At 48.3% G+C, this 27,304-nt stretch overlaps 2 protein-coding genes across 5 annotated transcripts in view; one reads left to right on the forward strand and one right to left on the reverse strand.

Moving 5' to 3' along the window:
- mob2a (MOB kinase activator 2a) overlaps positions 1 to 24,696 on the forward strand; it is a 35,215-nt gene extending 10,519 nt beyond the window's left edge. Inside the window, exons 1-5 of one of the 4 annotated variants that reach the window (XM_011607260.2) lie at positions 1,840 to 2,067; positions 19,772 to 19,932; positions 20,763 to 20,856; positions 22,604 to 22,728; positions 22,910 to 24,696. In XM_011607260.2, coding sequence (XP_011605562.1) covers positions 2,030 to 2,067; positions 19,772 to 19,932; positions 20,763 to 20,856; positions 22,604 to 22,728; positions 22,910 to 23,223 — 732 coding nt within the window. In that variant the 5' untranslated portion in view covers positions 1,840 to 2,029 and the 3' untranslated portion in view covers positions 23,224 to 24,696. Of the gene's footprint in view, positions 1 to 1,839; positions 2,068 to 4,162; positions 4,899 to 14,737; positions 15,096 to 19,771; positions 19,933 to 20,762; positions 20,857 to 22,603; positions 22,729 to 22,909 lie in introns of those variants that run through there. The other 3 variants (XM_011607259.2, XM_011607258.2, XM_003967355.3) reach the window with 3 other exon arrangements.
- A 231-nt stretch (positions 24,697 to 24,927) lies between these two features.
- LOC115251140 (ATP-sensitive inward rectifier potassium channel 11-like) lies at positions 24,928 to 27,250 on the reverse strand. Its single transcript, XM_029842391.1, has one exon. The coding sequence runs from the start codon at positions 26,529 to 26,531 to the stop codon at positions 25,377 to 25,379; it is 1,155 nt and encodes a 384-aa protein (XP_029698251.1). The 5' UTR covers positions 26,532 to 27,250; the 3' UTR covers positions 24,928 to 25,376.
- Between the last annotated feature and the right edge of the window lie 54 nt (positions 27,251 to 27,304).

Raw genomic sequence — 27,304 nt, forward strand, 5'->3', positions numbered from 1 at the left:
CCAACGCTAAGTGCTTTTGCGGGACTAAAGGAATCACACACACACACACACACACACACACACACACACACACACTCTCACCGATGATGTCATGCTGAAGAACCCTGGTTCCATCCCTCTTCTCTCTGCTTCGGTCCCACTAAAACCACCCACCGCAGAAAATAATGACATGTTTTGTCGCTTTTCTTTCTTTCTTCCTTTGTTGCTTTGATCAGGAAGCTCTGACTTTAATTAGGTGGAGTCTCGTACCCTGAAATTAAGTTTGGGTCGCTTTAAATATTCTCTGCCCTGCTGGCTCTATTCATACTGCAGACATATCAACACAAGTGTGCCAAAAATATTTTTCTGGGTAGTTTTTAGATTAAAACTGACGTCTGAGTCCTTTGCTCTCCATCTTCCTCTCTGCCTGTGTTCCCCCAGTTGGCTCAGTAACGCACATCTGTTCTTCCCATTTTTTCCTTTTTGCGGTCTGGTGTTCTGCTCCTACTCCCCTGTTCCCTTTCTTGAAAACCCAGACTTGATGCAACAGAAGCCATCCCGACTCGCGTGAAGGAACCAGCCGGCGTCCCCCGGGCGCGCTGGAGGCCGTGAGGCGTGGCGATGAAGAGCGCTCTCCGCCGCGAGGCCCCGCCGCTGTCATCCCCGCGTCTCCTCGCTGTCACTTTCCACCGCCCCGCCTCTCACGCTCGTTGCACTTTAACATTCCTGCGACTCATTTAACGTCGCCACTCAAGGCGTCATCAGAGAGGACGCCAGAATTCCCACGTGGAAAAGGTCGGCTAAAGGTGTTTAATTGGCATTAGGAGAGGAGGAGGATGATCTCTGTGCTGTTTTGGTGCTCGTTAACCTGCTGAAAAGTCTTTAGTGCCCCTTTTTCCACTGTAGGATTTTCTTAATTTACCTTGAGATTTTAAAAACCTTTGGCATTTCTGGAGGGGCGGGGCTAATGTGCCGAAGAGCTCTGATTGGTGGTGCGTTCTGCTCGTCAATGCAGCCACCAAAATCAGGAAAAGTTCCTGAAGCTCAAACCAGATGATAAGATGGACCACAACATTCAGGGAGGGACCTACCACCAGACGACTCCCCTATATGTCATCAAATTTAAACACATTTTCCAGAACACAAACCACGTCGATGACCAGGAATTAGTTTTCCTGGAACTGTTGGTGGGAAAGGGGCCATTATGTTTACAAGGAATGCAGTTATAGCCCCTGTAGCTTAATCGCTCCTCATGAGCAGCACCTAAAATAACTGACAGGTGCTATTCCCGGACCTCCAAGCTCGTTTCTCAGCTCCATGTCATGAAATGTAACGTGCATGTGATATGTAGAAAAACACACACTTAGGAGAGGACTTTGGATTGAAATTGCATTAAGCCCTATTCTTAGCCTCCACTGTGTGACAGTGGCGGGCTGCAGGAGCTTGGTTTGCGTGCAGCACATGGAGGAATAAACCCGTTTAGATCCTCAGAGAGGAGAAAAGACAGAAGAGTTGAGGGACAATCGATACCCATTTCCGTGGAAGCGGCTGGATGGTCGGTGTTCTGTTGTGGCTTCTGTCGTTGCAGGGAGGGGCTCGTGTGTGCGCGTGGATATTTTCTCTCTTTTCTTTTCTTTCCCCCGTTTGAGCATGAAACCAAAGCGGGTTACGTCAGCCAAGCCGCGGACACAAAGGCTCCGCCAGACTTTGCGCCTTCATCATTGCGCTTTTCTCCAACTTGCGCCGCACGTCACCGACGCGAACTCCTGGGTTTGATGGGAACCAAAGGGTGACGACTCGCTCGACCCTGCCCCACGTTCACTAAACCCCGAGAGAGAGGGGGAGGAGGAGGAGGAGGAGGAGGAGGAACAGGAGGTCTGGGAGGAAAAGTGTGAGCGGACTGCGGGGAGCAAGTCTGTATTGTTCCGAGCCCGTTTGCGCCGAGGACGCGGAGGGAGACAAAACGGCGACGTTTGCTACTTTCGGGGTGCGACACAAAGCGGAACCGCCGTCAATTCTGGATTTCTTTATCCGCTTCCTGTCGTCCAGGATGAGGTTTAAGAGGAACGGCTCTTACACGCTGAATAGGTAAGAGGCGTGCGCAGCTCCGCGTCCATGCGGCTCCAGGGAGGAGACGCGGCTCGGCTCCGAAACGCTCCGCTTTCCCTCCTTCATGAGCAGCTCGCCGCGACTTTGTTGTGCCTTTATTGCACTTTTAATGTCCAAAGCTGTAAAAGCTTCATCACACACCGCTGCTATTGTTCCAAAACCGGGAGTAAATCCGATGTGATTTATTCACACCAATATACGGGTCAAATGAATATAACAATAAAAAAATACAGGTCTATTAAATCTGATATTGTCATGATCTAACTAAGCATTGGATCAACGGTAACCTTTTATGCTAGACAATTACTTTCATGCCTATAAGGGATCTGATTCCTAAATTCACTTCTTATTTTCTTGTGTTTTGTGACTAGGAATAATCTTTTTTCCCTGTTTATTTTTACACGCACAAAGGCGTCGCTGGCTTTTTTTTTTACGTCCATGCTGACGTTTTCACCCCCATTCCAGAAAACAAAAACACACATCCTTGTCCCTTCAGACGGGCGACACAAGTCAAGTTGTTGCACTTGCGGTGAGCAGAGACCACAACACCAGAGCAACCAGAGCAGAATGGTTGGAGTGGAGTGGAAGCGGTCTCTCTCTGGCTCTTTTTGAGGATTTAATAGTCTGGAAGTAGAAGACGAGACCACTCCTGATGGTGGCAAGATGTCGCTGTAGGGTAGCTGGGAGAAACCAGTCATTCTTGCTTTTAGGGCGGGATGGGGGGGGCAGTTCTTTGTTTTGTTCACTTTCATGCCTGTCAGGAAAAATGCAAGCTGATGTTTACATTCACTTCTTTTTCCGTCAACTCGCTCTGCGCCTCTGTGACAGGGGAAATATCCTGCTCTCGCCACAGCGTCACCTAGCAACTTGTGTGTGTGTAGCAGCGTGAATCATGTGAACTGTGTGTCAACCTCTCTCCCTCTAACCCACTTTTCCCAGACACTAAATGCAGCGGCCTCTGTTGTGTCCCAGCGTTTCAGAACCCGGTCACGAGTCCGAGCTTTCCCCTGCCCGGCAGGTCCTTTCCCCTCTCTCTGGTTGTCGTGGTGTCTCTCTAAGTCACGAGTTTGTGTTTTGGATTCTAGATTGGTGGGTGATTGGTTCACTTCTCAGACTTTCCTCCTTTTCCTCTTTGGCTGGTTTCTACAACATCTGGCTTTCCGCCCTAGTTGACACCTAAAACCCACATCCTGATTTTTAGGTAGTGTGAAAACAGCATTAAAAAGTTCTCAACGTGCACTTGCATTGTGTCTTAAATGGCAAGAGTGATGCTTTAAAGCCTCCTCCCTCAGATGTGTTTCTCCCTCTGAAGTGTGCAGCCAATCACGCATTAGCCTTCCTCTGTCATCCATGGTAACGTGCACGCTCGCGCCCCGCTCTGTGTGTGCAGGTGAGAAGAGTGAGGTAATTAAATGGGGGGGAAAAAAAGGCTAATGTCTGCAAGCTGCATCTCCTGGTGACGAAACCTTCGGGGAGGAGGGGGCGGAGTCACAGGATGACATCATGGAATGTAAAACCGCTGTTCCGGGCTCCGGCATTGTCAGCTTATCTGGGAGAGAGCGGAGCAGATGCGGGCCGGCGGCTGAGCAGCAACGGCCCCTTGCGGTTGTTACGTAACCGCTGTGCTCTATAGGTGATCCCCCCCCCCCCCCCTCGCCTTCTGCTGTTTTAGGCTGCAGTTAGCTTCTCTGTCACCTTTAGTGCTATCGCAGCCTTCAATCACGGACGGCTAACTCTGCCTTTGGTGTCTGTTTGCGGCAACACGCACGCACACACACACACACACACACACACACTTCTCACGTCACACACGTCAACTGCAGTTCTTGTGTTTTGGCAAATTAAATGCATAAATAAATATCCCAAACACCCTGAAAGCTGAGATAAATAGATGCAGAAAGGCGCCCTTCTTCATTTTGACCTTCACCTTTTGTTTTTTCTTCCTTTTTTTTGTCCTCGCCGTCTCAGCCGTTCTCTGCAGTGATTGGCTCTCGTCCGAGGGGCCTGTCTCTCCCCCCCCCCCCATCCTATACTGCTGCATCATATCTGTGAATGAAAAGTCGGGACGCAGGCACGTGTGCCTGCATCCTCCTGCGTGGATTTTTTTTGTTGTTTTTGTCGGAGGGGGCGGGTGTTTGTCTATCGGTTGACCATTAACCATCAGTCAGATATCACCAAATATGAAAAGGTTGTCCGTGTCATTGAACTGCAGATTAACCGTCCTGAGATTTCAACTTTCAACAGCCTTCAGCACTAGATGGAGGTGATATGTTTCCCCTTTGTTTAGCATACACACACACGCACGCACACACACACGCACCACCTATCCGTCCATCTCCTTCCCCGCCATCCGACCGGTACTGCCCAGTAGTCGGCGGTTTGTTTATATGACTCTGTTTGCCAAGCTAATCTTCACGCCTTTCAAGTGATGGCCAACAAGCAAACGATGGAGGGAGGGGGGTAGAGAGAGGCAGGCAGAGAGAGAGAGAGAAAGAGAGAGAGAGAAAGAGAGTGAGTGAGTGAGCGAGCGTGAGGCAGTTCAGTAGTTGGAAAGGAGGGAGACGAGGAAACATTCTGAGAAGTGCCTCTTGGTTTTCAGGGGGTTTGTTTATTGGTTTTCCTCGGTGATTGTTTCCGCTCCTGAGCGTCCTGTATGACACGGCGCCCGTGTCCAGGCGCAGGAGCTGCTGCACCTGTGAACGGGTCTGTGGAGCGGAGGTGGTGAAACGGAGGAAAGGTGCTGCGGGCGAGAGCCTCGTCACCACCGGCTGGATGGGGGTCCTGGTGTGCTGCGACTGCTTCTTCTATAGGTAGTTTAAAAAGTTACTCTTACTTTTTTCCCTGTATAGGGGGTGTTAACTGTTCTTCAGGTTTATGTGGGCTTGTGTTGACCTTGCATTTGTTCCTGCTGTCGCTGCAGGAGGCATTTGAGGACACTGCTGCTGCTGCAGACGGCAGATTCTGCTGTTGTCAGACGCACGGCGTATTTTTGACTTGTAGGGAGGAGGAGGAGGGATGGAGGAACGGCGTTAAGGATGATAATGGTGCAGGAGGAGGACTGAGGGCGGTAATACCGGTGGTTATATGGTTCCTTCAGACATTAGTTGGAATGAAATGGCACCAGGCCAAGTTAGCCCGTCAGCCAGGCTTGCCAAAACTTTTTTTCCCCCTCCTCTTCAGGGTCCTTGTGTCCTTTTGGCTGTCCGGCACTGTTTGTTTGGACACTGTTCCTACGGGGGGAGGCAGCCATCAGTTTTCTGTTTTTTTTACTGTAGCGCATTGACTTTACAGACTTTGCTCTCGTTCTGTTCACCTCAGTTTGTTTTTTTTAACGTCGGTTCGCTGCAGATGGAGCAGACACGTGCGTGTTTAACGGGAATGACTTATTAGTTGGCATCCAGAGGTTATTGACCCTGAAAGAATAGTTTTAATGATTTAGATGAGGCTGGGAAAGAGACTGGATGTGCTCGCCCTTCCTTGTGGTCGTGGGGTGAAGTTAGAACCGCTTTAACTGCCACGTAAAGGCTAAATATAATTTTCTGGTTCTTTGAGTATGGAGGGTGTAAAATAGTAACACACCGTGCAGCTGGATTAGATTAGAATTCTCTACGATGTTTACACTTCAGGGCTACCCCTGGAATGAATAACAACCCACTGTGTGTGTGTGTGTCTGTGTGTGTCTGTGTGTGTGTGTGTGTGTGTGTGTGTGTCTACACATACTGTAAGTCACGGTAAAATACACTCAGACGCTTGATGAATGCAAGACTTGTATCCCCCCCCCTTTCTTCCCCAGTCAGGATTCAGACAAGGGTGGGCCCTGCACTAATGTCTCACAGCCTCATTAAGTCAAAAATGGGCTGTTACGTCTATTTTTAGCATTCCTTCTCCCTCGCTATCGCAGTTACCTAATCAGGCGACCTCGCGCTGATGTTATGTGGAGCGATTGATGAATGTTTTCAAGACACGCCTATCCAAACAGGTTCTCCCTCAACTCGGCCCCAGGCAGCCCTCTGTGCCCTGAGCTCCTGTGCTTTGGCTATAAACAGTAGCTCATGTTGGAGGACAAACTAGCTGGATACAACAGTTTGTTTGCATTTAAATTGAAAGTGAGTGAGGAACATGTGTCTGGTTAGCAAGAGTCTTGGTGTAGCTCATTAGCTTAGCGCTACAGAGACATTCTGGCATAGAGGTTCAGTAGATTGCTCTGTTGCTGACTCTGCAGACAGCAGACATTCCTCTTAAGGGTAGCAATAAAACTTGAAGTTTGACTTATACACCTTGGGAGCATGGAAGAGATCATTCCAGCTTCCAACCTGGAGGCCTGTAGATTGGAATGAAGGGCAGATGCACCCTACCTGGGGCGTCTGACTGTCAGGGCATGCGTTGCGCGAGCTTCTCATATGGAAGTCCAATCAGGTCAGATTGTTGTCAGTGCTGCCCTTCTGTGTTCACCTCCTCATCATTCTCTGCAGAGGGCAGAACACACATGGGTCCTGTTACGTAATGCAAGGTTTATGTGTGTGTTTGTTTTTATACATACGTGAGGTCCCAGCTTGGGCGTATCTAACATGTTGTGGAGTTTTACTGCGTCTGTACAGCTAAAAGTTGGATACATTTCTGAAATTGCATGTCGCAATTGAAGTTAGGTTCACGCTATTGGATCAAGCGGGGGTTTGCTTTGTTATGACAAATGCAAACGCTTTAAAGGTCGTGCAAAGATGGCTGTGTATGTTTTCCTGCTGTCTCAGGAGAAGCAGAGAGATCGCTCTGCGCTAGCCTCACCTCCGCATTTAGATTTACCCACTCAGCTTATATGCACGCTCACTCCCTCTCATTTGGAGCTAATGTTTTACCCTAGCCAACCAAAGTGCCCTCTGTGAGAGATTATCCATTTAAAATGGGCTGTTGTGGATGAGAAGACAAACATTAAATACAGCCGTGCAGTCGGGTTAGCGTGTCTGTGTGTGGCAGCAGGTGCCCTCCAGGCATGGAAGAACCCATTAAGTAAAATATTATATACTCTCGCTGCTTGGTGGCCCAATTGGCAAGTGGATAATGGTTTCATTGTGTTTGGATCTGTTCACTAGTTGTTGGCAGGAAGAGGGTGAGACGGAATTCACTACCAAAACACTGGACCTGGAGGCTTTGTATGGTCTGTAAATGCACCGTACGTTGTAGCGCGCCGCTGCTGGGAACAAGAGGCCCATTTGGAGGGAGACAGGAAGTGCCTGGGCGTCTGACTTCCTGTTTGTCGAGTTTCTCCCAGGCGAGAGCGAGAGAAGGTCTGGTGCCCGCCTGAGCTGAGCCTTCCTCGTCGGCTCTCCTTCAGATGATAAATACGCATCAGGTGTTCTTTTAAACCGCTCAGTAGGACAGAAGATGTTGAGGAGGAGCCGCTCAGACAAGTTAGGACATCAACCACTCATTGAGAGCACATCTGGAACAGTGCGCATGGGTTTCAGGCCCTCGTAACTCACACAACCACTAGATCATCGATGATGTCACAGCTGTAGCTCGTCTCCCTCGGCCGGGGGCCACCGCCATCCAATCAGACGGCGGTTCGGCCCTGAAGCTCCTGGCACACTCACCACTGAACCTCACGGTGATAAGTCGAGGCGCTGATGTCATCCCCGCATAAAGAGACCGGAGTGTGACACCTCTGGGGGAGGGTGGAGGTAACATCAGCGCCGCTCGGCGGGCCGATGCAGACACGCCCACCCCTGACGCTGCTCCGAGGACGCTTATCCATCTCACCCCCCCCCCCCCCCCGCCTCCTTTGTACATCCAGCCGTCTCATTGGCCCGCGCTGACGCTGGCAGCATTGGCGTGCTGCCGGAGACGTGCGACGTATGTTTGGTTGCACGAGGAGGATAAAAGTGAAAGGTCATTTTATACAAACGTGTTTAGTGTATTGCAGCGCTCCGCTCCCCCCCCCGCCCCCCCAACCCAAGCAGAGTGAGGACATGTTCTAATATTTCCTCCCTGCCAGTCACACTAATAATAGGATGGAGGGCTGCTTCGGTTACATTGTCTTCCCAACAATGCTTTCGAGATGCAACCGGAACCAGAAATTTCCGCAATATTGGCGGCCCTTTTTTTCCTTCTGCCCCACTGTTACGCCCTTTCCTGTCCTCAGTGGCGGTGACAGAGAAGCCCATGACATCGCCTTTTCCCACAGCACAGCCGCATGCGCAGTGTTCCCCCCCCCCCCCACCCTAATTAACCCTGAGAGACAAATCTCCGCCGCCACCCGTGCTTGGTTTGCTGTCATCGTGAATTAGCTCAAAAACAAACGTGTTTGGGCGGAACTCAGGATCCGTCTGCTAAACAGGCGTCATCTTGCCCCCCTCGTCCCCTCCCAGCCTTAATCGGCCCCACACACAAGGCCCAGAGTTTCCTCTGCTGTCACTGAGCGGCGAGATCTCCTCCAGCCATCAGTGAATTCATTTTCCTTTCTTTCTTTTTAGTGCCTCACAGATTAATCACGTGAAAAGCCTTTAAAAAACAAAACAATTTGAGCCTTGTTTTGGTTTCCAGCATCCTCCAGCCGTCACCTTTTCAAAGAGAACAGAATCGTACATGGTCCAGTGTATAATAAAGCACTTCCTGACCTCTGGGACTCTCAATGACCCTGAATGCACCCTTGCGTGTGTTGTGAGGAGCGGCAGACTCGGCATGGTCACCGTGGAGACGGCAGCCGACGTTCACAAACGCATGTAAAGGAATCCCAAAACCTAAAATGTATATTACAAAACTCCATTTAGGCCTTGGTCTTTCTCTCATCTGTGCGTTTCGACTAGACGGCCTGCAGACTGACGTCGGTTGCGTAATCAATCTGAAGAAGAGCTGCTGTGCGCTGACAAGCCGACTAATATGATGTGACTTCTGCCTTAAGTCATTACCTCCCCACTTTCTATTTTCAGATTTTGACCTGGCTGGAGGATGACACTGAGCCATAACCTTGTTATGTAACAGCTTTCATACATTTTTCCACATATTTCGGATCCCTCCGCGCTCTGTTCCCTCTCTGTGACGCGGCTGCAGTCGTTCTCTGCCGATCAATGAAGGAAATTAACATTCTGTACATTGAACCATGTGAGAGCGTTTATCCTGGGAAGAAAAACATTCCTGCCTATTCCCTGGAAAACAGAACGGAAATCTGCGACTAAATGCCCTCACTTAGGGTAAATGAGCCAAAGCGGTGCAAGAATGCACAATCTTGGAGCACAAAAACAAACAAGAAGTCGCCCACCCTCCTTTATCAGAGCATCAGCTCTTCTGTAAATCACTCAGGAAGTCCGCTGAATTATGCCTCTGCAGCATATTTACAGGTCAAACCAGTCCCATGAAGCCCCTTTAGGTAGTCGTGCATATTTTAGTGTGTTTTGCTTCAGAAAATATAATCTGTTTTCTGTTCCTGGCGCCCCGTCCGGCCCCCTGCGCCTCACGCTGCTCTCTCCCCCTCCCACAGAGGCACACAGTCCACTACTTGTGCTCGTGTTTAACCACAACTCCCCTCCTAAGTCTTCTTTACGTCACTAATTCCTACTTCCTGCCTCCTGAACCTCACCTTTCATTAAACTCTGGCATCGTCCATTTAAAAAAAAAAAAGCTGCTTCATCACTCTTTTTTCCTTTTCTCTTCCGAACAAGAGCGGCTGGTAATAAACTGGTGGAAGTTTTAGCGGCCTCGAGGGGTCCTGCTGTTTGTAGTGCTCCAGTGCTGTGTGTGTTTTGTGCACATGTGTATACACACACAGGATATAAACCTGGACTGGAAAACTCTGCTGGAGTGTGAGATTGTGTAAGATTGGTGGGGGCTGTTTGTGGAAGGGTCGTTGTTGAGGCCCCACGCCAGTTATGAAAACTGTGCACCTGTGTGCCGCCAGCAGGTGGCAGCATTGTTCTCATCAGACAAACATCAGGCATATTAATCTGGAGGTGATGTTTTGGTTCGGTTCAGAAATGTTCCGAATTTTATCTGCTTTTAGAAGATTATGTTGTGGGTGTGTGTCCTGGCCTCAGAGCAAGGTTAACATAGACTTCCCAGGAAATGCCACATTCTTTTCCTTTTTAGAAGTTTATTGTTTTTTTGATTTCTGGCCCTGGGAACCTTTCTTGTTTTCCTCCAGTCACAATGCAGGCATGAGACAGGAACATTTGCATTTACATATCAAGCTTGAAAATGAATGAAGCCTGAAGATATAAACTGTTTTTCATTTATTGGTGCCTGTTGTGTAAGTGGTTTTATGCATATTGTTGCTATAAATGGAAAACTGGCTCAACTAAGACAACCGTGCAGTCCAGCCTCTGTTCAAGAGCTTCATAACTTCTGCAGAGACGGGTTTTAAGCCTTAATCTTGTTAGCCGTAAGGCTCTGCGACGGCTCCCTTCGTGACTCGCCGTCGCCTCTGGCTGTCGGGGTATCGATCCGACCTGCAGCCATTAGCATAATTCAGCAGTTACATTTAATAGCAGGCGAGAGGTAACATTGTGTTCATGCAGAGAACACGTGTGAGGCAGCAACATGCCACAGCTTTGACGTCAGTTTATTTACCGCTGCTATTACTGCCTCTGTCAGCTATTCCGACTGTTATATAACGATCAGCTTCAACCTTCAAAGGTGAATGTGTGTGAAAATGTGTATGAAAATTCCCTCAGGAATGTATAAACTCCTTAATCCATATTTCTCATTACTTCCTCCTCATTTCTCGCCTTCTCTGTAGCCCATTCCAGCTGATATGATTTTGGCATCCCTCTGAAAGTATGCATGGAGACAGCAATTCATGCACATCTGGTATTTCTCATCTCCTGTCTTCCTAAATCCTTCTCTTCCTCCAATCTGAATCCAGCCAGGACACAACCTCTTATCTCTGGAATACACTTGGCTAGACTTATCTCTTTTAACACACAGAAGAAAAAAAAAAATCACCACGTCATTCAAAATGTCTCTAAAAAGAACGATCTGAAGGTTATGTTGTTAGATCTGCTGCTCTTGACCTTCTCGGGTCAACTTTTCATGTCCGTCCACTGTTTATCCTGGCTGTGTGTACAGAGAACACTGGCATGTCAGCACAAGCAGCCCTTCCCCTGCAGGAATGCAGAGCAACGGAGAGATGGAGGGAGAGAAATGGCACACATACAGAGTGTGGAAACCACTGCAGGTCCTGAAAGGGGAGCAAAGGTCAGAGAAGAGCAGGAGCCGTTGACACCCCCAACCTTAAAAGGGCTTAATGCGCTAAAATGATATTCTGAATGTTTCAGATTCCTGTCGCAGTGATGCTAAATGAACCAAAGCATCTAGTCTGCTTTTGTCTCACAGATTAAATCTGCTCAGACGTCCTCGCTCACCACTGACACACGCTCCACATGTTCAGGCCTTTGTGCATTTGTCAAGCACGTGAGCGAGGTTAGGATGTACGGAATCGGCTCACGTCCACCTTTAAAATGATGTCGCGAGCCTTCGGTAAACAGAATGAAGATTAAGATGGAGGGGAAGGAGAAGGAGTGCAGAGAGCAGCCTGCCCTTATGAAACCCCTGCACCTGTGTAGAGTCATGTGGCACCAGCATGTTCTCACCTGTGTGGACATTTTTTAGTTCAGGGAAACAATGTTTCAGCTCTCCCGGAGTGCTGTTTTTTATTGGGGAAGCATTGATAGCAGTACCGGGGCCAATCCTTTCTCTTGTCTTCAGCTAACTTGCAAGAATGCAAGAGCTTATTATTTTGTGGCTTTTTTCCGTTAATGTGTATTAAATCAGAGCTGTGAAACAACCCTCTCTTTCACAAGGTGTGTGACTTGAGATGATTTGCTTGTCTATTAATAGCTCAGGGTTATTTTTTTTAAAGGATCTTGACACAGCATTTATTTTTTAGTTATATTCAGGTGTTTTTGGCTGTGGCAGCAGATGACAAGCTTTTTTTGTCTAAATTGGGACATTGGGTTCACTGAGTGGGTCACTGGGTACAGTGTACAGAGAGTCCCTTGGCCTTACTGACCTCCATCTAGGCCCATAGAACCCCTCCTGGAACTAAAGTCCTCGAGTGTTTTCACTGGCTAAGTCCTTACCTAAACACACTCCCTACTCCCACACTCCCAGAATGCACAGCAAAACGAAGGTCTTGCAGAGCAACTTTTATTTAAACAGTTGGGCTTTTTAACCGGTTGGCTGGATTACCTGTCCGTCATTTGGATCCCAGCCAGGATTGGATTGGGTTTTTAGAAAGGTTCAAACTTTATTTTTCAGCCCCAGATCTCCTCCTAACTATCCAAATTCTAAAGGTTATTGCGTCAAAGCTGTAGTGATTCCAATCGCTTTCTTATCTGTTGGCCTACGCAGACGCTTTGCCTGACATCAACTTTTTTCTTCATCCGATTATCAATGAAACGAATCAGTGAAAAGTCCGCCGTGACCTGATTGTTTCCATGAAGCGCCTTGATTTCGCTCCCTCCCTCGTCATGACTAACGTGCCTCGTGAGTTTTTTTTCAGTTCCTAAAGGTTCGGAACAACCGCCAAAAAAAGGATGATTGTTTAACCCGAAGTCAACTGTTTTAACTCATCGTTGGCTTGGAGCCACTCATTCATGACCTCCCACATGTGTCTGAAAGGCTCAGTGTGAGGGTAACTGGAGCTTGTGCAGCAACATCTGCTTCGGCGCGAGCAGGTGCCGCGCGGGTGATGCCATGTCTTGTCTGTGTAAGGAAAACGATGGCGCTTGTGACATTTGCGGAGCAGAAAAAGGAAACCTCTGTCTTTCAGAGGAAGGAATGCGGCCGTTGGTTTCCATGCACGTCACTCGTTGCGTAAGAGGGTTTGACTTGCGTGGCTCAGTGCCACCATCTTCTGCCTCCGCCTCTTCGCTCTGCCTGGAGCTAGCATGCACTGCAGGTGTGCCTCCGTATTAGCAACTTTAAGGACAGCAACAATAGATTAACATTGCTGCTGGTCTCTGACGCCTCTGCCTGACCGATTCTGTCCACAATAACTCAGCAGTGAGTGTAGAAGCCCCCGTCAGGCCCCGGCGCTCTTCAATGACCACACACTTCTTCTCATAGTTACTAGCAATTAAAGTAAATTTTGATGGTGGCAACAAATGGCTTTCAATGATCTGCAAAATAGCTGTTTGTAAGTTGTGAGTTGTTAATCTCCCCCTCCACAAGCACACACACACACACGGCTCACACGTGTGACCCCCCCCCCCCCCCCTTCACCAAACCTCTGTTCTCTGTAGTCTTTATGGGCCAGACCAGGCAGGCTGATGCTATATTTAGCAACGAGGGAAAAGTCAGTGCCCCGCTCTGGTCTGGCTCTCCTCAGCTATGCTACCACAGCAGGAGCCACACAGTGCTGGGGCCCCTCTTTGCCAGAATCTCCTCCCACTCAGCTGTAAGCAGGAAGGCAGTCCATCATGCGGGATGAAGGTGCAGAGAGGAGGCAGTAAGACACTCTGTCCCTCTGAATTCTTTCAGCTCGTGTTTGGATCCCTCGGACATAAACGCTCGGCACACAGCTCCACTGTTATGTCTGCAGACACCTTTGCATGCGGAGATCACACACAGGCGCATGATATAAGGCCGTTCTTTACATACAACACCCTCATAATGTCTTTTTATCTCCCTCGCTACCCACCCACATCCAAGGAGTGCACATACCAGAGCTTCAGATCGCAGACTGGTGGCTTTCAGTTACAGCAGATGTCTGATCCAGGGTTTGTCACATCTGCCGCTCCGCCAAGGCCCCACAAGTTGTAGTTGAACAAAGAGGGGAAGAAATGCATCGAAGAGGAGGGGATGGAATTAGGGACATGTAGAAACATTCCAAGAACGGGTGGAGAAATGTGTGAAGGGTGATTGAAGAGAGGATGTTTGTTGAGAGGAAGTAATTATAGTAATGTCGTCTTCATTTATTCTTGTTTGTTCAGCTCCCTGTGTTTACAGTTTAGTCTGCATTTAAAATACAACAATTCCCCAGGGTGATGCGCTGCCTCGCAGAGAAGCTTCAGCATATTCTTATGACTGCCTTTGGCTTTCAGACAGGCTTTCTTTTATTCCTGCAGTGGGTTTTACATGTTTAAACAGGCCCCGGTGCCACCAGTCCTGCTACATTTGGACGATCATGTGAAGTTCAGAGTCGGTGGGAAGAATGTAGGCTCTCTACCCCTACGTGCACACTGTGTTTAACCCTGCACCAATTCCCACACTGGGAGGTGATGCTGTGACAGTGTACAATTATATGTCACCATCGTCAGCCTGAAATCCTGCACACTTTCATACTTTTCCCATGCCTGTTTTTTAAATTGACTTTTTCAACCAATATTTGCCTTTCCTTTCGCAGTCAAATTCATCATTTTTGTAATAAAACTAAACAGTCATTTGAATATATATTTTTAGGATTAGCTTTAGAACCACCTTTAATTAGATGGGATGGGGTCTGTTTGTACTTAGGCTAAATTTTTAAGATTAAGATGTACTTTATTCATCCCCGTGGGGAAATTGAATTAAAGTACTTTTTTCAACCTAAAATGTCAGAAGTAATACTCTACACAAAGTAATAGTCTTTGTTGTGATCACACCAAAGGACTTCTTCTGTCCCAATCGTGACATTCACGCTAAAGCCACCTTTTATTGCCTTTGTAGTCTTTGCTAACCATCTGACCACCTGTTGTTACATTGTAACTACACTCCTGTGGGCCGTAGCGTGTCCGTGCGAGTAGGCGTTGACGTCAATACATCCCGCCCCCTGATCCTGATTCCTGTTGCTGATTGGTGGAGAGAGTGGAGAAGGCGGGCCCTTGCGGTCCTGACCAAGTTTTTCGGTAAAGTCGGTGTCAGACGGAACCAACCTGCATGTGTGTTTCACAGCTGAAGTCTAAGGACAGAGTTCTCTTTTAAACGATGATCTGAGGTTGTTCTTTTACTGGGGATAAGACGGTCATGCACTCTCAGAGAAACTCTAAAAACGGGCTAAGTTGCAAAATGGTGCTTCAGGCAGTCGGAAAAGTACTGAGGTAAGACCCCCGCTTCTCTTCTAACTTTTAAAGTGGAGTTCGCTAATTACGAAATACTTTTAAAATAATAAAAGCGTAGTAAGCCTTCTCTTCGTTTATTTCTACCGCTTTACTTATGTAAAGTCGGGTTTTTAAATCGATATCATCCTATGTGTTGCACGTTTTTAACATTACATATTTGATACCTAAAGATGATTCGTTCTTCCGTCGTGTAAAATAAAGCTGCAGACATGGACTATTATTTCACTAATTTATAATGAATGTGCTGCTTTGTAATAATAGGAAATACAGAGCTTTAAAAGCCTCTGGTCAAAGTTTCCAGGCGGTGGGGAATAAGGACCGTGAATGCCTCATTCCTCCTCCAACCAACAAGATTCAACAAGAGCACAGAAATGTGACTCTGCGTCTTATTAAGCTTAAAATATGTCGAGTAGTAACTTTATCAATATCTGGTTGGCATTATTTTCAGCCACTGGACTTTTCCTTTTGGTAAAAATGTAGTGATGTAAAGGATTTTATTAAAAATGTAGCCTTCCCATTTTAGACCACATTAATTAAGGTCCGCAAGGCCCAGAATTTCACAATCACACTTTTTTTTTTGTTTTTTTTTTAAAACTGTAACCTACTTTATGAAGTTGTTTTCATTTCTAGCATGGTTACCTAGAGGCAGTTTGAAGTGGTTGGGTTAAATCTGTCCTTTTGAAGAACAAAGGGCAGCATGACCTGGAAGAATGCATGACCCACTTAGATCTGTCACCCAGGTTTGCTTTTGATATATCCTGACAAAATGCGCTCAGCATGTTTATCTTCATCCAGTTGTGCATATTTACACTGGAAGGTAAGGAATTACTGTCATGGGGGACGGTGCCTCGTGCTAATGCCCCAACAAAGGCTCCTCTTACCGTTCAAGTCTGCAGGCAGGTGTGTTTTCAAGTGATCTACCTGTAGGGCGCATGCCTCGCAATCCCTTTGTAGTTTGAGAAAATGTGGAGAAAGATGGGGAGGAGAATATCCTCCATCTTAGAATGACAGGTTGTGAGCAAGGCGTAATGGGCGCAGCAAAGGAGTGTTTTCCGCGGAATATTGTTATGTTTGTTGCAACACCTTTGGCAGGTCGCAGCAGGTTTGTGCCCTGGAACTTCATTTGGTAATTCAAATGCGTAATAAGGAAAGAGTTGTATAGTTTCTTTGCCTGGAAGCGATAAAATTAGGTTTCCATAAACTAATTCATTAACAAGGATGCATGTTGGTGAGTTTAACAAGGGTGACGTACACATTTTTACTGCACCTCGTTCGGTTTCCTCCTTGTGTGAATATTTCTGTGCCTTTTAATTTAAGCCTGGCGTGAATGAGTGATGTCTGACACAACCCTGAAGTAATGGCAGGATCTGACCTCCCACCCAATGTTCTCACACAGTGATTCTTTCATTTATTCTTCAAATAAATGAACAGCACTGAAAGAAGAAAGCCCACGCGGTCTCTGGTCTGGGTATTCCTTCAAAACCATCAAAATGAATACCTAAAATCCAGAAATCTCTATACACTGCCTCCTTCTGTGGATGCAGCTCTGCTTGTTAGCCAAGGTAACATGTAGCTTTAGGACAAGCTACATTTACCGTAACATTGCTACCCAACGCACTTATATCCGCACTAAGTCAACCGTCCCATTGCGTGGTGCGTTTGGTTGTATTGACCCAAATTGAATTCCTGGATACAGGAAGTCGTTCAGTCGTAAACAAACTCCAAGGTGGGTGTTTTCTTTTGTGCACAATCTGTGTTACATTGGTGCTCCTGCAGCAGGCCCAGCCTTTCCTGTCAAATATGTGTGTTGTGATGTTGATGAGGCTTCATTATGGCTCCAGCAGGGGGTCCCTACACACTCCGCAGGCCTGAGGGCCTCTCAAAGGGGTTTAGCCGAGCACCATAAGAGGCTGGGAGATGGAGAGAATAGTACAAGAGTGGGATGACCTGTTGATTTAGGTGTGTGTGTACATTTTTAGAGCTGTACCTTGACTACAGTTGTGATTTACAATGCTTCTCACACCAGCAGTGATATGGATGATTAGGTGGTGGCAGCTGTTCCATATTGTTTCTTTACTTTTATCTAAACCTGATAAGTCGCTCCTGATTAGCGCCATCCTCCAAAATTGCAGCGAAATGCAGCCTGAGCGTTTACCGAGCAGAATTCCGCACCATGAGGCCGGACCTCAGGTTTACCCCGTCCTTACCCCGGTCTCTTTTTAGCCCCTGAATGATTGCTGTGGTTTATCTTGAGCGTTCTCCTCTGTCTGTGGTGTATTCAGGGGGGGGAAGAGTCACTGAGTCAATTCACTTTGAATCCTGAATTAGATCTGGAGGCCAGGCACTGGGAAAACTACTGATCCTCTTTACTTAAGTTAACTCCCCTCGTTTAAATTAACACCTCAGCCGCCTGTTGAAAACTTCTCATGACGGGTTTGTTGAGTTATAAATGAGTAATGTGTGACGCATGTCTTCCAGTCCACGGGGGTTTTAAACATGTTTGCCACCTCAGGCTGTTGGAATACTTCAGCAAAATCTTACCTTTCTCCTGGTCCACAGACATTTTCTGTTCTGCGGATGTTCCGAATAACTGGGTCCGGTTGTGAGCGGCTGTTGGGACCAACTGAGGGGTTTTGTGGCGGAGGGGGCTTTAGACATCCATCGGCGTGTGGCTTTCTGCGTATGGGAGGAAAGGTAGCGGGTGAGGATGGTCATGTGGGTAGGGGGGAGGTGCCGCTGTGAAAAGTGAAAGGATTAGAGAGACGCAGTGGAACAGCTGTGGGGACGGCCTCTGCTCAGCACTGACCTCCACGTCACCTGAATATACCAGTCTATTTCCTCCTTGCGCTTTATTGTCATTGCTGTCTTCCTGCTTCACACCCTCCACTGCTGCCTGAGGTTACCCATGAGGCCATGTGGAGCCTCCAAGCGTGCCAATGTGGGTTTCCCTCTCCTCGGTAGATGCGCTCAGTTGCGAGTCTGGTTCCAGTTGGTGCCAGGCAGGCTGTGGCCGCCCCCTGGTCCCCCCCCCCAACTTATTCGGAGACACGTGGCTGGCCCCGGTCTGGTCTCCTGCCTTCTGGACTGCCCAGATCTGGTGAGGAGACAGACGCATCTGCTCCCTTTTATGGCAAAGTCTTCTCTGGCTGAACTTTACCAAGAAAAGACAAAGCTGTGCCTGCACACGTGTGCGTGCGCGCGCACGTTTGAGGGAAGGGATGTTTTCTGTCTCCACAAACTCGATTCATCGCTGCAGAATTCCACTTCCCATCCTACGCAAACACTCTTTAAAGCTGGAGGAGGCTTTTGTTTGGAAAGTTATGAAATTTCGCAGCAACAGAGGCAGGAAATAGCTCAGTGAAACATGATGTTTTCGGGAGGGGGGGGGGGGGCGAGGGGGCTCAGCAAGTCCTTTGAAAAGTTGCGAGGCCTGATAGTTTCTGCGGATGAAGTTGGATCCTCTGGTAAAGCTCTTTCACATGACAGAACATGCAGCCCAGTGTGACCACATGAATGTGCGTTCGTTGGTGGGAAAGAAGTCTGGGGGGGGGGCAGATGCAAAGGCAGATGATAAGAAACAAAACAAATAATAAACTTTAACCCAGATGGAGCTTTGTATTTACGAGAAACGGTAATTAAATGATGACAGCATAGATAAGAGAGGGCAAAGATTGGACTGAACCACGGGCTGTTTGGACAGGTGAGCCCAGAAGCCGGGAACCATAAGAGGGTCACCGGTTTAATGGTTAGCCAGCGGCATGATCCTCCCAGGATGAGCCTGAAAACCTCCATGAATAATAAGCCAGCAGAAGAGAAGCTGTTGAGGTGAACGCGGTAACACGAGCATCAGCCCCTCAGACCTTCAGCTCTCTGTGCCTGCTGGGAGACGTTGTCCACTTCTCCTGCCTGCTACTTTCAATCAACCGGAGCAGACGCTAAAGATGGGGGAACTTTAACATTTACAGAGTAAAGGGTATCCATCCGCACAACGACAGGCCTTCCCCCTCTGAAAATACTGCTCTAAGAAGGAAATTAAACTGCAGGAAGGCATTTGAAGGCCGCTCAGGCCAAGAGCTTTCACGCTCCGCTGTCTTGTCGTGTTTTGTAAGTGTTTATTAGTTCCCATGGATATCAGCTTGGCCCGTGTCGATCTTTCCTCCTCTTCTCATTCCTTCCTTCCCCATCTGATTTCACTTCGCCCTCTGTTTCCTGCTCTTTGCTCAGATATGCAGCAGTTTCTCGCATGCTCCGCAGCCCTCCTTTGTCCTGCAGACACACCTGTCTGTCTGAGAGACAGGTCGGCTGTGGTCTAGGAGGAAGTGTGTGCTCTGACACCCCCGTGCTAAAACTTGCAGTAAGCATACAGGGAGCGGGGGGTTGGGGGCTGGGGGCTGTCTGAAGGGAGGCTACTGACCCAACAACAGATCAAATTTAGAGGTCAGGTACAGCTACAGAAGACTCCTTGTTTGGGTCTGTTGCTCTGGTTCTGAGTGGTGTAAAGATAACAACTTTAGCCCTTGGTGCTTTATTAACTTTCAGATCTTCAGATGAACCGCTGATCTATTTGCCTCACTGGCCTCTTTACTCAATTCTTTTATTGCCTCCATCAAATCATTCGACGCCTTTTAACCTCTTCCCTCATTTCTGTGTTGCAGGAAGTCGAAGACGAAGCCAAACGGGAAGAAGCCTCCAGCGGAAGAGAAGAAGCAGTATTTGGAGCTCGAGTACACGAAGATCCGTGTGGTGGATTTCGATCTGAAGGAGTTGGTGGTGCTCCCCAGAGAGATCGACCTCAACGAATGGCTCGCCAGCAACAGTGAGTATCAAAGGGGTCCATGCACGGTCCTCACGGTTCTGAACGGGGAGGGCGTGCACTTATACTGCAATTACTGCGGTTGTTTAAATGGTACCCTGTTCTTTACACTTCATTACTCTGGCTCAGATTTATTTATATTTTGGTGTGTAGTTAAACCATGATTAGATGTTCTAGAGCTGCTGCCGGAGATGCCTATCTGCTGATGTCGGGGTGGTGTTTTCATCCAAAATCATTGTTCATTGTCTTCAAATCCTGTTGGAGAGGTGTAATCGTGAACATGGTTTAGCTTTTGTTCTGGTTGCACATCCAGATTGGTGTTTATGAATGGAAACACACATAAAGGGACTCGTTTCTTCCTGAATCAGTCAGTGCTGATTTTCTCTGAATTTATTCACTTTGCGGCCAAAGTTGCAGGCCTGCTGCACGCTAACCTATACCTTAATGTGAGCGGATACTTCTCTGCTCACTGGATACAGCCCTGAAAATTACTTCTAACAGCAGGCTGTGCAGTAGAAATATCTGTTAGTCCCTCCAGCAGCTGCAGCCGCCTCCCACTTTGATGTTTCTTCTTCTTAAATCGCATTGAAAAGCCCTTTGACTTGATGGATTACCCTTGCACACGTGACTGCATGTCACGCCGATCACAGTGACAGATTCAGAGCATCGTGCTGAACTTGTAGGTGTGTCCTCTACTCCGTTCCATTGGGGGGGGGGGGGGGGGGGACTATGTGCGGCACGCTTGTCCCTGTCGGTGTTCTCTCTCTGAATTACTGCCGTTTAACTGAGGTTTTAAGATAACAGCCGCTCTTTCTCTGTCATCTCTGCAACAGCAACAACATTCTTCAACCTTATCAACCTGCAGTACAGCACCATCTCAGAGTTCTGCACCGGGGAAACCTGTCAAGCCATGACGGCGTGCAACACGTAAGTCGTCTCTACCACCCACCGCGTCACTGACGCATCAGAAATCCATCCAGGAAACTTTATCCACGCATCTTTCGCTTTTATTTCACATACAACCTGAGTCTTCAGGTTCCCGTAAAAGATCTTTGTTGATCTTGGTTCACCAGCCAGCTCAGAAATCTCATGAGTCAGCAATTAAAGCACAGGCTTGGCTGGAACGTACAGTTATTGACCTGGTGTGTTTTATTACACTTTGGCACTTATCTGACCTTATATTTACAGCCCGTGTGTTGCGGGGGGGGGGCATCAGTTACCGCGCTGATGATGTCACAGGTGTCTGCAGGAATGTTGCAGCTTTGTGTTTGCGTGTTTTACGGCGTACCCATGCAGTAGTTAAAAGTTTAAATAGGTTGTAACAAGGAGGTCTATTCATGCCGTGCTCACAGAGGGGAGGCGACTGCCTGTAAGTGTTTACCTGACTCGTCTGTGCTCGTGGGGCGGGGTGCCATCTTCCTGCGTAAGCCCTGTGTTTCTCCCCTGTGTGTACTCAGAGCCTGAAAAACCAGATTATCCAGAAAACCGCAGAAGTTACACTTCAGGATGCACTCCCAGTCTTCCCCCGCACAAAAACAACAGCCATTTCAGAGTGACACACTTTGTTGTGAGAGACAAACAAGTCACGAGTTCAGCCTCACGTCAACAGTGGGTTTTTCCACTGCCGTCACACTCTGAGGAAACATAGGAAGCGCAGGTGTTTAGAGCACTAAAGCGTCGGGAAGAAAACACAGGACTCAGACCTGACATCATACATTACACCACACAACTCTCCCCACCGCCTGCTAAATGGCACCCCACCCTTTCCTGCCCTGGAGGGCCCTGGCACCCCTCCTCTGTGGTGAGAAGCGACAAAGTCATAGTCACAGCAGCCTCAAAGCCCCTGCCTAAAGACAGAGCTCGGCACTATTTTTGGAAGAAAAACTTTCCATGAGCTAGAGGCAGCAAAACCATTTGGTAGCTATTTAGACCCGTTTTTAAGGGCGGGCGGGTACAATGATATGCTTTTATGTGAGAGAGGCAGGGGGATGTGTACCAACACCCTCCCTCTTTGCCTTCAGTAGACAGAATATGAGAAAAGCATCAGTAAATACAAACAAAATGGCTATTTTCACAGTGCGTATTTATAAGCAGTATGTAAATACAGCCGTTGCCAGTAGCCGTGTTTCTACCTTATATGACCACAGTTTTCTCATCTGGTGTGAGTGTGTGTTGTAAGAGTCTGGCCCGGGCGCTGTGGTCAGTGGTTCCCTCTCCTGCGGGGTCAGTTATGCCGACGTTTTGCATTCCGCAGGATTTGTCATGTCTGTCTCGACGGCTCTATCCTCTGTATGTACAGACATTATTTTCATTTTCATCACCATGTCACATTTTCGCCCGCTGACGAGATGGTTCGAGTGCCCACATCTGCAGTTATCTGACCTGTTGTCCCTCTTGGGCGTGCTAATATCCTCCCCATTGCTTCCCATAATGAAGCTGCGGGACACTGAGCCAATCAAAAAGCAAACATCTAAATGTTAGATCTGGACCACGGCGGTCTGACATTCTCTTGAACATTTAATCCTTGGCTCTAGGAACAGGTTGAGCCGGCCTGACGTTATTCTTCTTCTTTCCTTCTAAAGACAAACCACAAACATGTCTTTATAAAAAAAATGTTTTGCTATGAGTGATTAGGCATTTCACAGTTGTGCAATAACATCCTGCTTTTTTCTAGAATATACTACTGGTATGACGAGAAGGGGAAGAAAACAAAGTGCACTGCTCCTCAATACGTCGACTTTGTAATGAGTCTTTGTCAGAAACTGGTCACAGATGAGGAGATCTTTCCAACCAAGTATGGTGAGTGTCTGTGTGTCTCTTGGTGTTGTACTGCTGCCCCCTGCTGGCGGAATGGGGTAAATTACGATGCTGCATGAGCAACGGAAGGTTTCTTTAGAATTAAAACTGATTGACATCCTTCTGAATTATCTTTTTTATTAGTTTTGTTTTGCTTCTAATTTTTTTTCTTCCGTCTGTTCAGGCAAAGAGTTTCCCAACTCCTTCGAGTCCTTGGTGAAGAAGATCTGCCGGTACCTGTTCCACGTGCTGGCTCACCTCTACTGGGCGCACTTTAAAGAGACGGTGGCTCTGGACCTGCAGGGCCACTTGAACACTCTGTACGCACATTTCATCGTTTTCATAAGGGAATTCAACCTGGTCGACCCCAAGGAGACCTGTATCATGGACGACCTGTCTGAAATCCTCTGCAGCCCCGCCCCGCAGCCCGCACCCACCCCGTCTGCCCCGGCGTCCACATCTTCCCCCTCTGCACAGAACCACGTCACAGAGAGATGAGCAGGGGGCGCTTGGTGAGACCACAGCCCAGGGGGGTGATGGAAGAAAAGATAGAGGAGACAAGGAAAAGACGGCCTTGCCCCCTTCCTCGGTGCCAGCAGGACTTAAAGAGACCTCTCAGTACTCTTTTTATTTTGCTATGACACCGAACAACCAGCCGCAAAGGAAGGGGAGGGGTTTTTTTTGAGGGGGGTAGTTTGGGTGGCGGGGAGGGGTTTTGTCACGCCAGCAGGAATTGGCGTGATTGTTCCTCCCGTGGGGCAAATCCCTCCCATCCTCTCTGCAATTTAAAGTAGGAACAAACATATGTGTATGTTTTATTTTTGGTTTTATTTCACTCTCATTTTTGTTTTATTTTGTCCGCCACAAGAGGGAGGTGAAAGGGTGCGGGGTGTCCATTGTCCCCTAACCCCCTCCGTCTCCTCTGACCAGCAGACAGTACAGGAAGGGGGCTCGGCTTTGCTTCAACCTACTATTGTACAGTGTTGTTGGTGTGTGCAGATAAAGCGTCTCTGCTCGTACTTCCCAGGACCCTTCCTGGGTGCGCACGGCACTCGGCCAGTTAGGGAGCCATGTTACTGCTCAAAGGATAGATACTAGCCAATCACTGTTTATACGGCGGTGGGGGTGATTAAAAAGCGCTTCCTACTCAGGACCTGAGGATTCATCACTGCTGCCAGAGAGAAGTCACTTTTTGTTCCCCAATCTTTTCCTCCTCATGCAGCAGACTGCTCAGCCATCCTCCTGTGACAGACGTTGCCCATGTCCGACCACACGTTAGTATAGTCACGCAAATGCTCTGTGCACCCCTGTCAAACATGTTCCTGGTCTTACCAGTAGAGGGCGGCATACATGGAGACAGCGGGGAGGATAATCTAAAGATTGTACGTTAGATAATTTAATCAGATGACAGAGTGGATAGTTTGGAGCAGTCTGGTCGTGTCACATGACAGAAGCAGCGTCAGCAGCTACCAAAACCAACCCCCCCCCATCCCAACAGCGGAGAAAGACAAAGACATGAGGTAATGTCTGCAGGCTCTGAGAGCCGGCGATGACACCAAGTGGGGATGGGAGGAGAGCTTTCTCTATTAGTCATCAGTGCAAAACTACACATCTCTGCTGTTTTGGGTTTCTTTGTCCCTTTCAAATTTGTTTTTAATAAAAAGATTATCAGAGAAAATTAGTGGGTAAATAATAATAAATGCGTCATTACACGTGTATAGAAAATCCATTCTGCTTGGACTCGACCATACAAAGAATCACGAGTGGATTCTGAGAGACACAGCCTCTGTTTGGAGGAGGATTGGGTTTATAATTCTCCTTTTTTTATTTATTCTTTTTTTTTTTGCAGGGTTTCTTCAGTTCTGGCTCTCATTTTTATGTATTTTAATTATTAACTAAGTTAAAAGCAATTTAATATTTTAAGCTCTGCGGATTATAATCTAATAATAAAAAGAGAAATGCCACCCAGTTTTATCTTTTGTGTTAGTGTCTGTAAATCATTAAGTAGAAAAGAGAAAGATGAGTTTGATTTCTTTAGGTAAAGGAGCTGGACACATTTTAGTCATGAGACGTCGGCGATATCAGGGCAAATCAGTTTTAACAGCGCTGAAGTTGCGCTCTGGGTGTGCGGAAGCGGAGTGCACCCTGGGAAATGTAGTAAGGATCTCAGCGCATTGGGAAACATGTTACGTCACACAGAAATTGTATTCCAAAAAGGGCATTGCTGGTGTTTTATTAGCATTAATTATGATTGAACACAACAATTTCATTGTTTTTTCTAAACCAAACGGAACCAGCGAACGAGCGTAAAACAACATGGAAATAAATTCTGAAACCAGTGTCGCGTTAAAAGGTATATATTTTTTTTAAAGTCTGGATTGTCCATTTTATCTCAGATTTGATGCACAGCAAATATTATAGGACATTCTCCTTTATTGCTTTATGACACATGCAGTCAGGTTTAAATCTTTACATTTTTCAAGAAAACTTGAAAACATTCAAAACTGGAGTTCAAACAGGATTCTGTACGCTTTCACACCGACCCTGAGACCACGTGATCACTGGATACAGGTAATTCGTAACATAATTAAATAAATATAGTTGGGTACATTAATCAATTTTCATAAAGCAGAAAAAACTAGCCGATACGCTTAACTCTCCATCCGGGACCTGCGGACCGTGTTGCTTCGCCGCTTTCTCACATACGGCCGCAAGGTGACGCCCTCGTCCAGCTTCAGTCGGGCGATGCCGCCTGCCTCGTCCAGTTTCTTGGCGCTGCAGAAGGGGGTCGGAACCCTCATGGTGTTGCCGAACTTGGAGTAATCCACCGCGTACATGCCCTCCTCCTCGGACACCGTGGGCACGAAGCGCTGACCCCATAAGATCTCCTCCGCCACGTAGGAGGTCCTGGCCTGCATGGTGATGCCAGTGGTCTCCACCACCCCCTCCAGCACCACGATCACCTCGATGTCTTCGTGCTGCAGATCGGTCGCGGACAGGTCGTACAGGGGGCTTTCCTTGTCGATCACGTGACATATGATGAGCGGGGACACCAGGAAGATCCCGTTGGTGCCCACCGGGTTGTCCATATGGATATCGATCTGGTCCAGGGGCACCACCTCGCCCTCCTCGGTGGTGGTTCTCCTGACCACTTGCATCCGCACGGAGGCGCTAATGACCATGCTTTTCCTCAGGTCGCCGAGGCGGATCATGAAGCACAGCTTGTTGTTGCGGACCGAGATGACCGCGTGTTTACTGAAAATCAGCGTCTCCGCGCGCCGGTTGGCCTGCGCGGTTTTCATGAAGATGCACCCGAGCATGATGGCGTTGATCACCAGCCCGACGATGTTCTGGACGATCAGGATGACGATGGCGGACACGCATTCCTCCGTGATCATCCGTCCGCCGAAGCCGATCGTCACCTGCACCTCTATAGAGAAAAGGAACGCGGAGGAGAACGAGTGAACCTCCGTGACGCACGGGACGAACTCGTCTCCTGTTTGGAACAAGTCGCCGTGCGCGAAGGCGACGAGCCACCAGATCATCCCGAAGAGGAGCCAACTGCACAGAAACGACATGGTGAAGATGATGAGCGTGTGGAGCCATTTTAAATCCACCAGAGTAGTGAAGACGTCCTGGAGGAACCGGCCCTGCTCTCGGATGTTCGTGTGCGCCACATTGCAGGCGCCGTTCTTGGCCACGAACCGAGCCTTCCCCTGTTTCGCCTTAAACTTGGGCTGCAGGACATCCTCGGCCAATCGTGTCAGCAGATATTCCTCAGGAATGAGCCCTTTCCTGGACAACATAGCACTCCCATACTATTGACCCACCGCCCACAGATAATGTTTTTCTCCTTCCCCGCGATGCGCGCTCTTGCCGATCGGCCGCAGGAAATAGACCCGTGTGGTTTTCCTGGAGGCATGTGCGCCCCTGACGTCGCATCCAGATCAGGCCCTTCTCCGCGGGCCCCAGGAGGAGAGATTCTCCTGCAGCTCGCAGCTGCCGCCGTCACTCAGCGGCCGTAACTGTGCCACAGCGGCGCGTTCTCACCCTCCCCGGGCGCCCTGCTCGCACAAGTCAGTCAGGTGGAAACGTATCACGACGGGGGTGGAAGAAACAGCGCTCTGAGTTTGTCAGGTTTGGTTCAAGGAGGTAGGTTGTTGTGGTAAAACTGGCTCTGCGCTGACTGTCACGCTGCCCGGGTAACGTGAGATGTCGGTCCCTCCCTCCACCACCTCCGCGATGCCCTTCATGCTATTTCCAAAGTGACTGCGGGAGTGAGGCGCGTACACAGGCGGTTAGATATCATTTCCTCTGCAGTAAACAGTCCTCGGGAGATAACTAAGGTCCCGACTCAGCCCTTCATTGAAATTTCTCCTTTTCACACCTCCATGGAGGGAGCTGTGCTCCTCTGGCATCCTCCTCACTTTTCAGTCCAATTTAATCCGCCCCGACACCCCCGAGGGTCTGAGTGGGGTCGGTGTTTCTGGCTCCGAGCCTCCTGGACCGCATCACTGCGTCCATCAGCTCTGTTTCCACCTGAGAGCCTCCGGCGATGACGATTGCACAAGTGCTCGAC

This window comes from Takifugu rubripes, chromosome 9, assembly GCF_901000725.2.
Source record: "Takifugu rubripes chromosome 9, fTakRub1.2, whole genome shotgun sequence".
Classification (NCBI taxonomy): domain Eukaryota; kingdom Metazoa; phylum Chordata; class Actinopteri; order Tetraodontiformes; family Tetraodontidae; genus Takifugu; species Takifugu rubripes.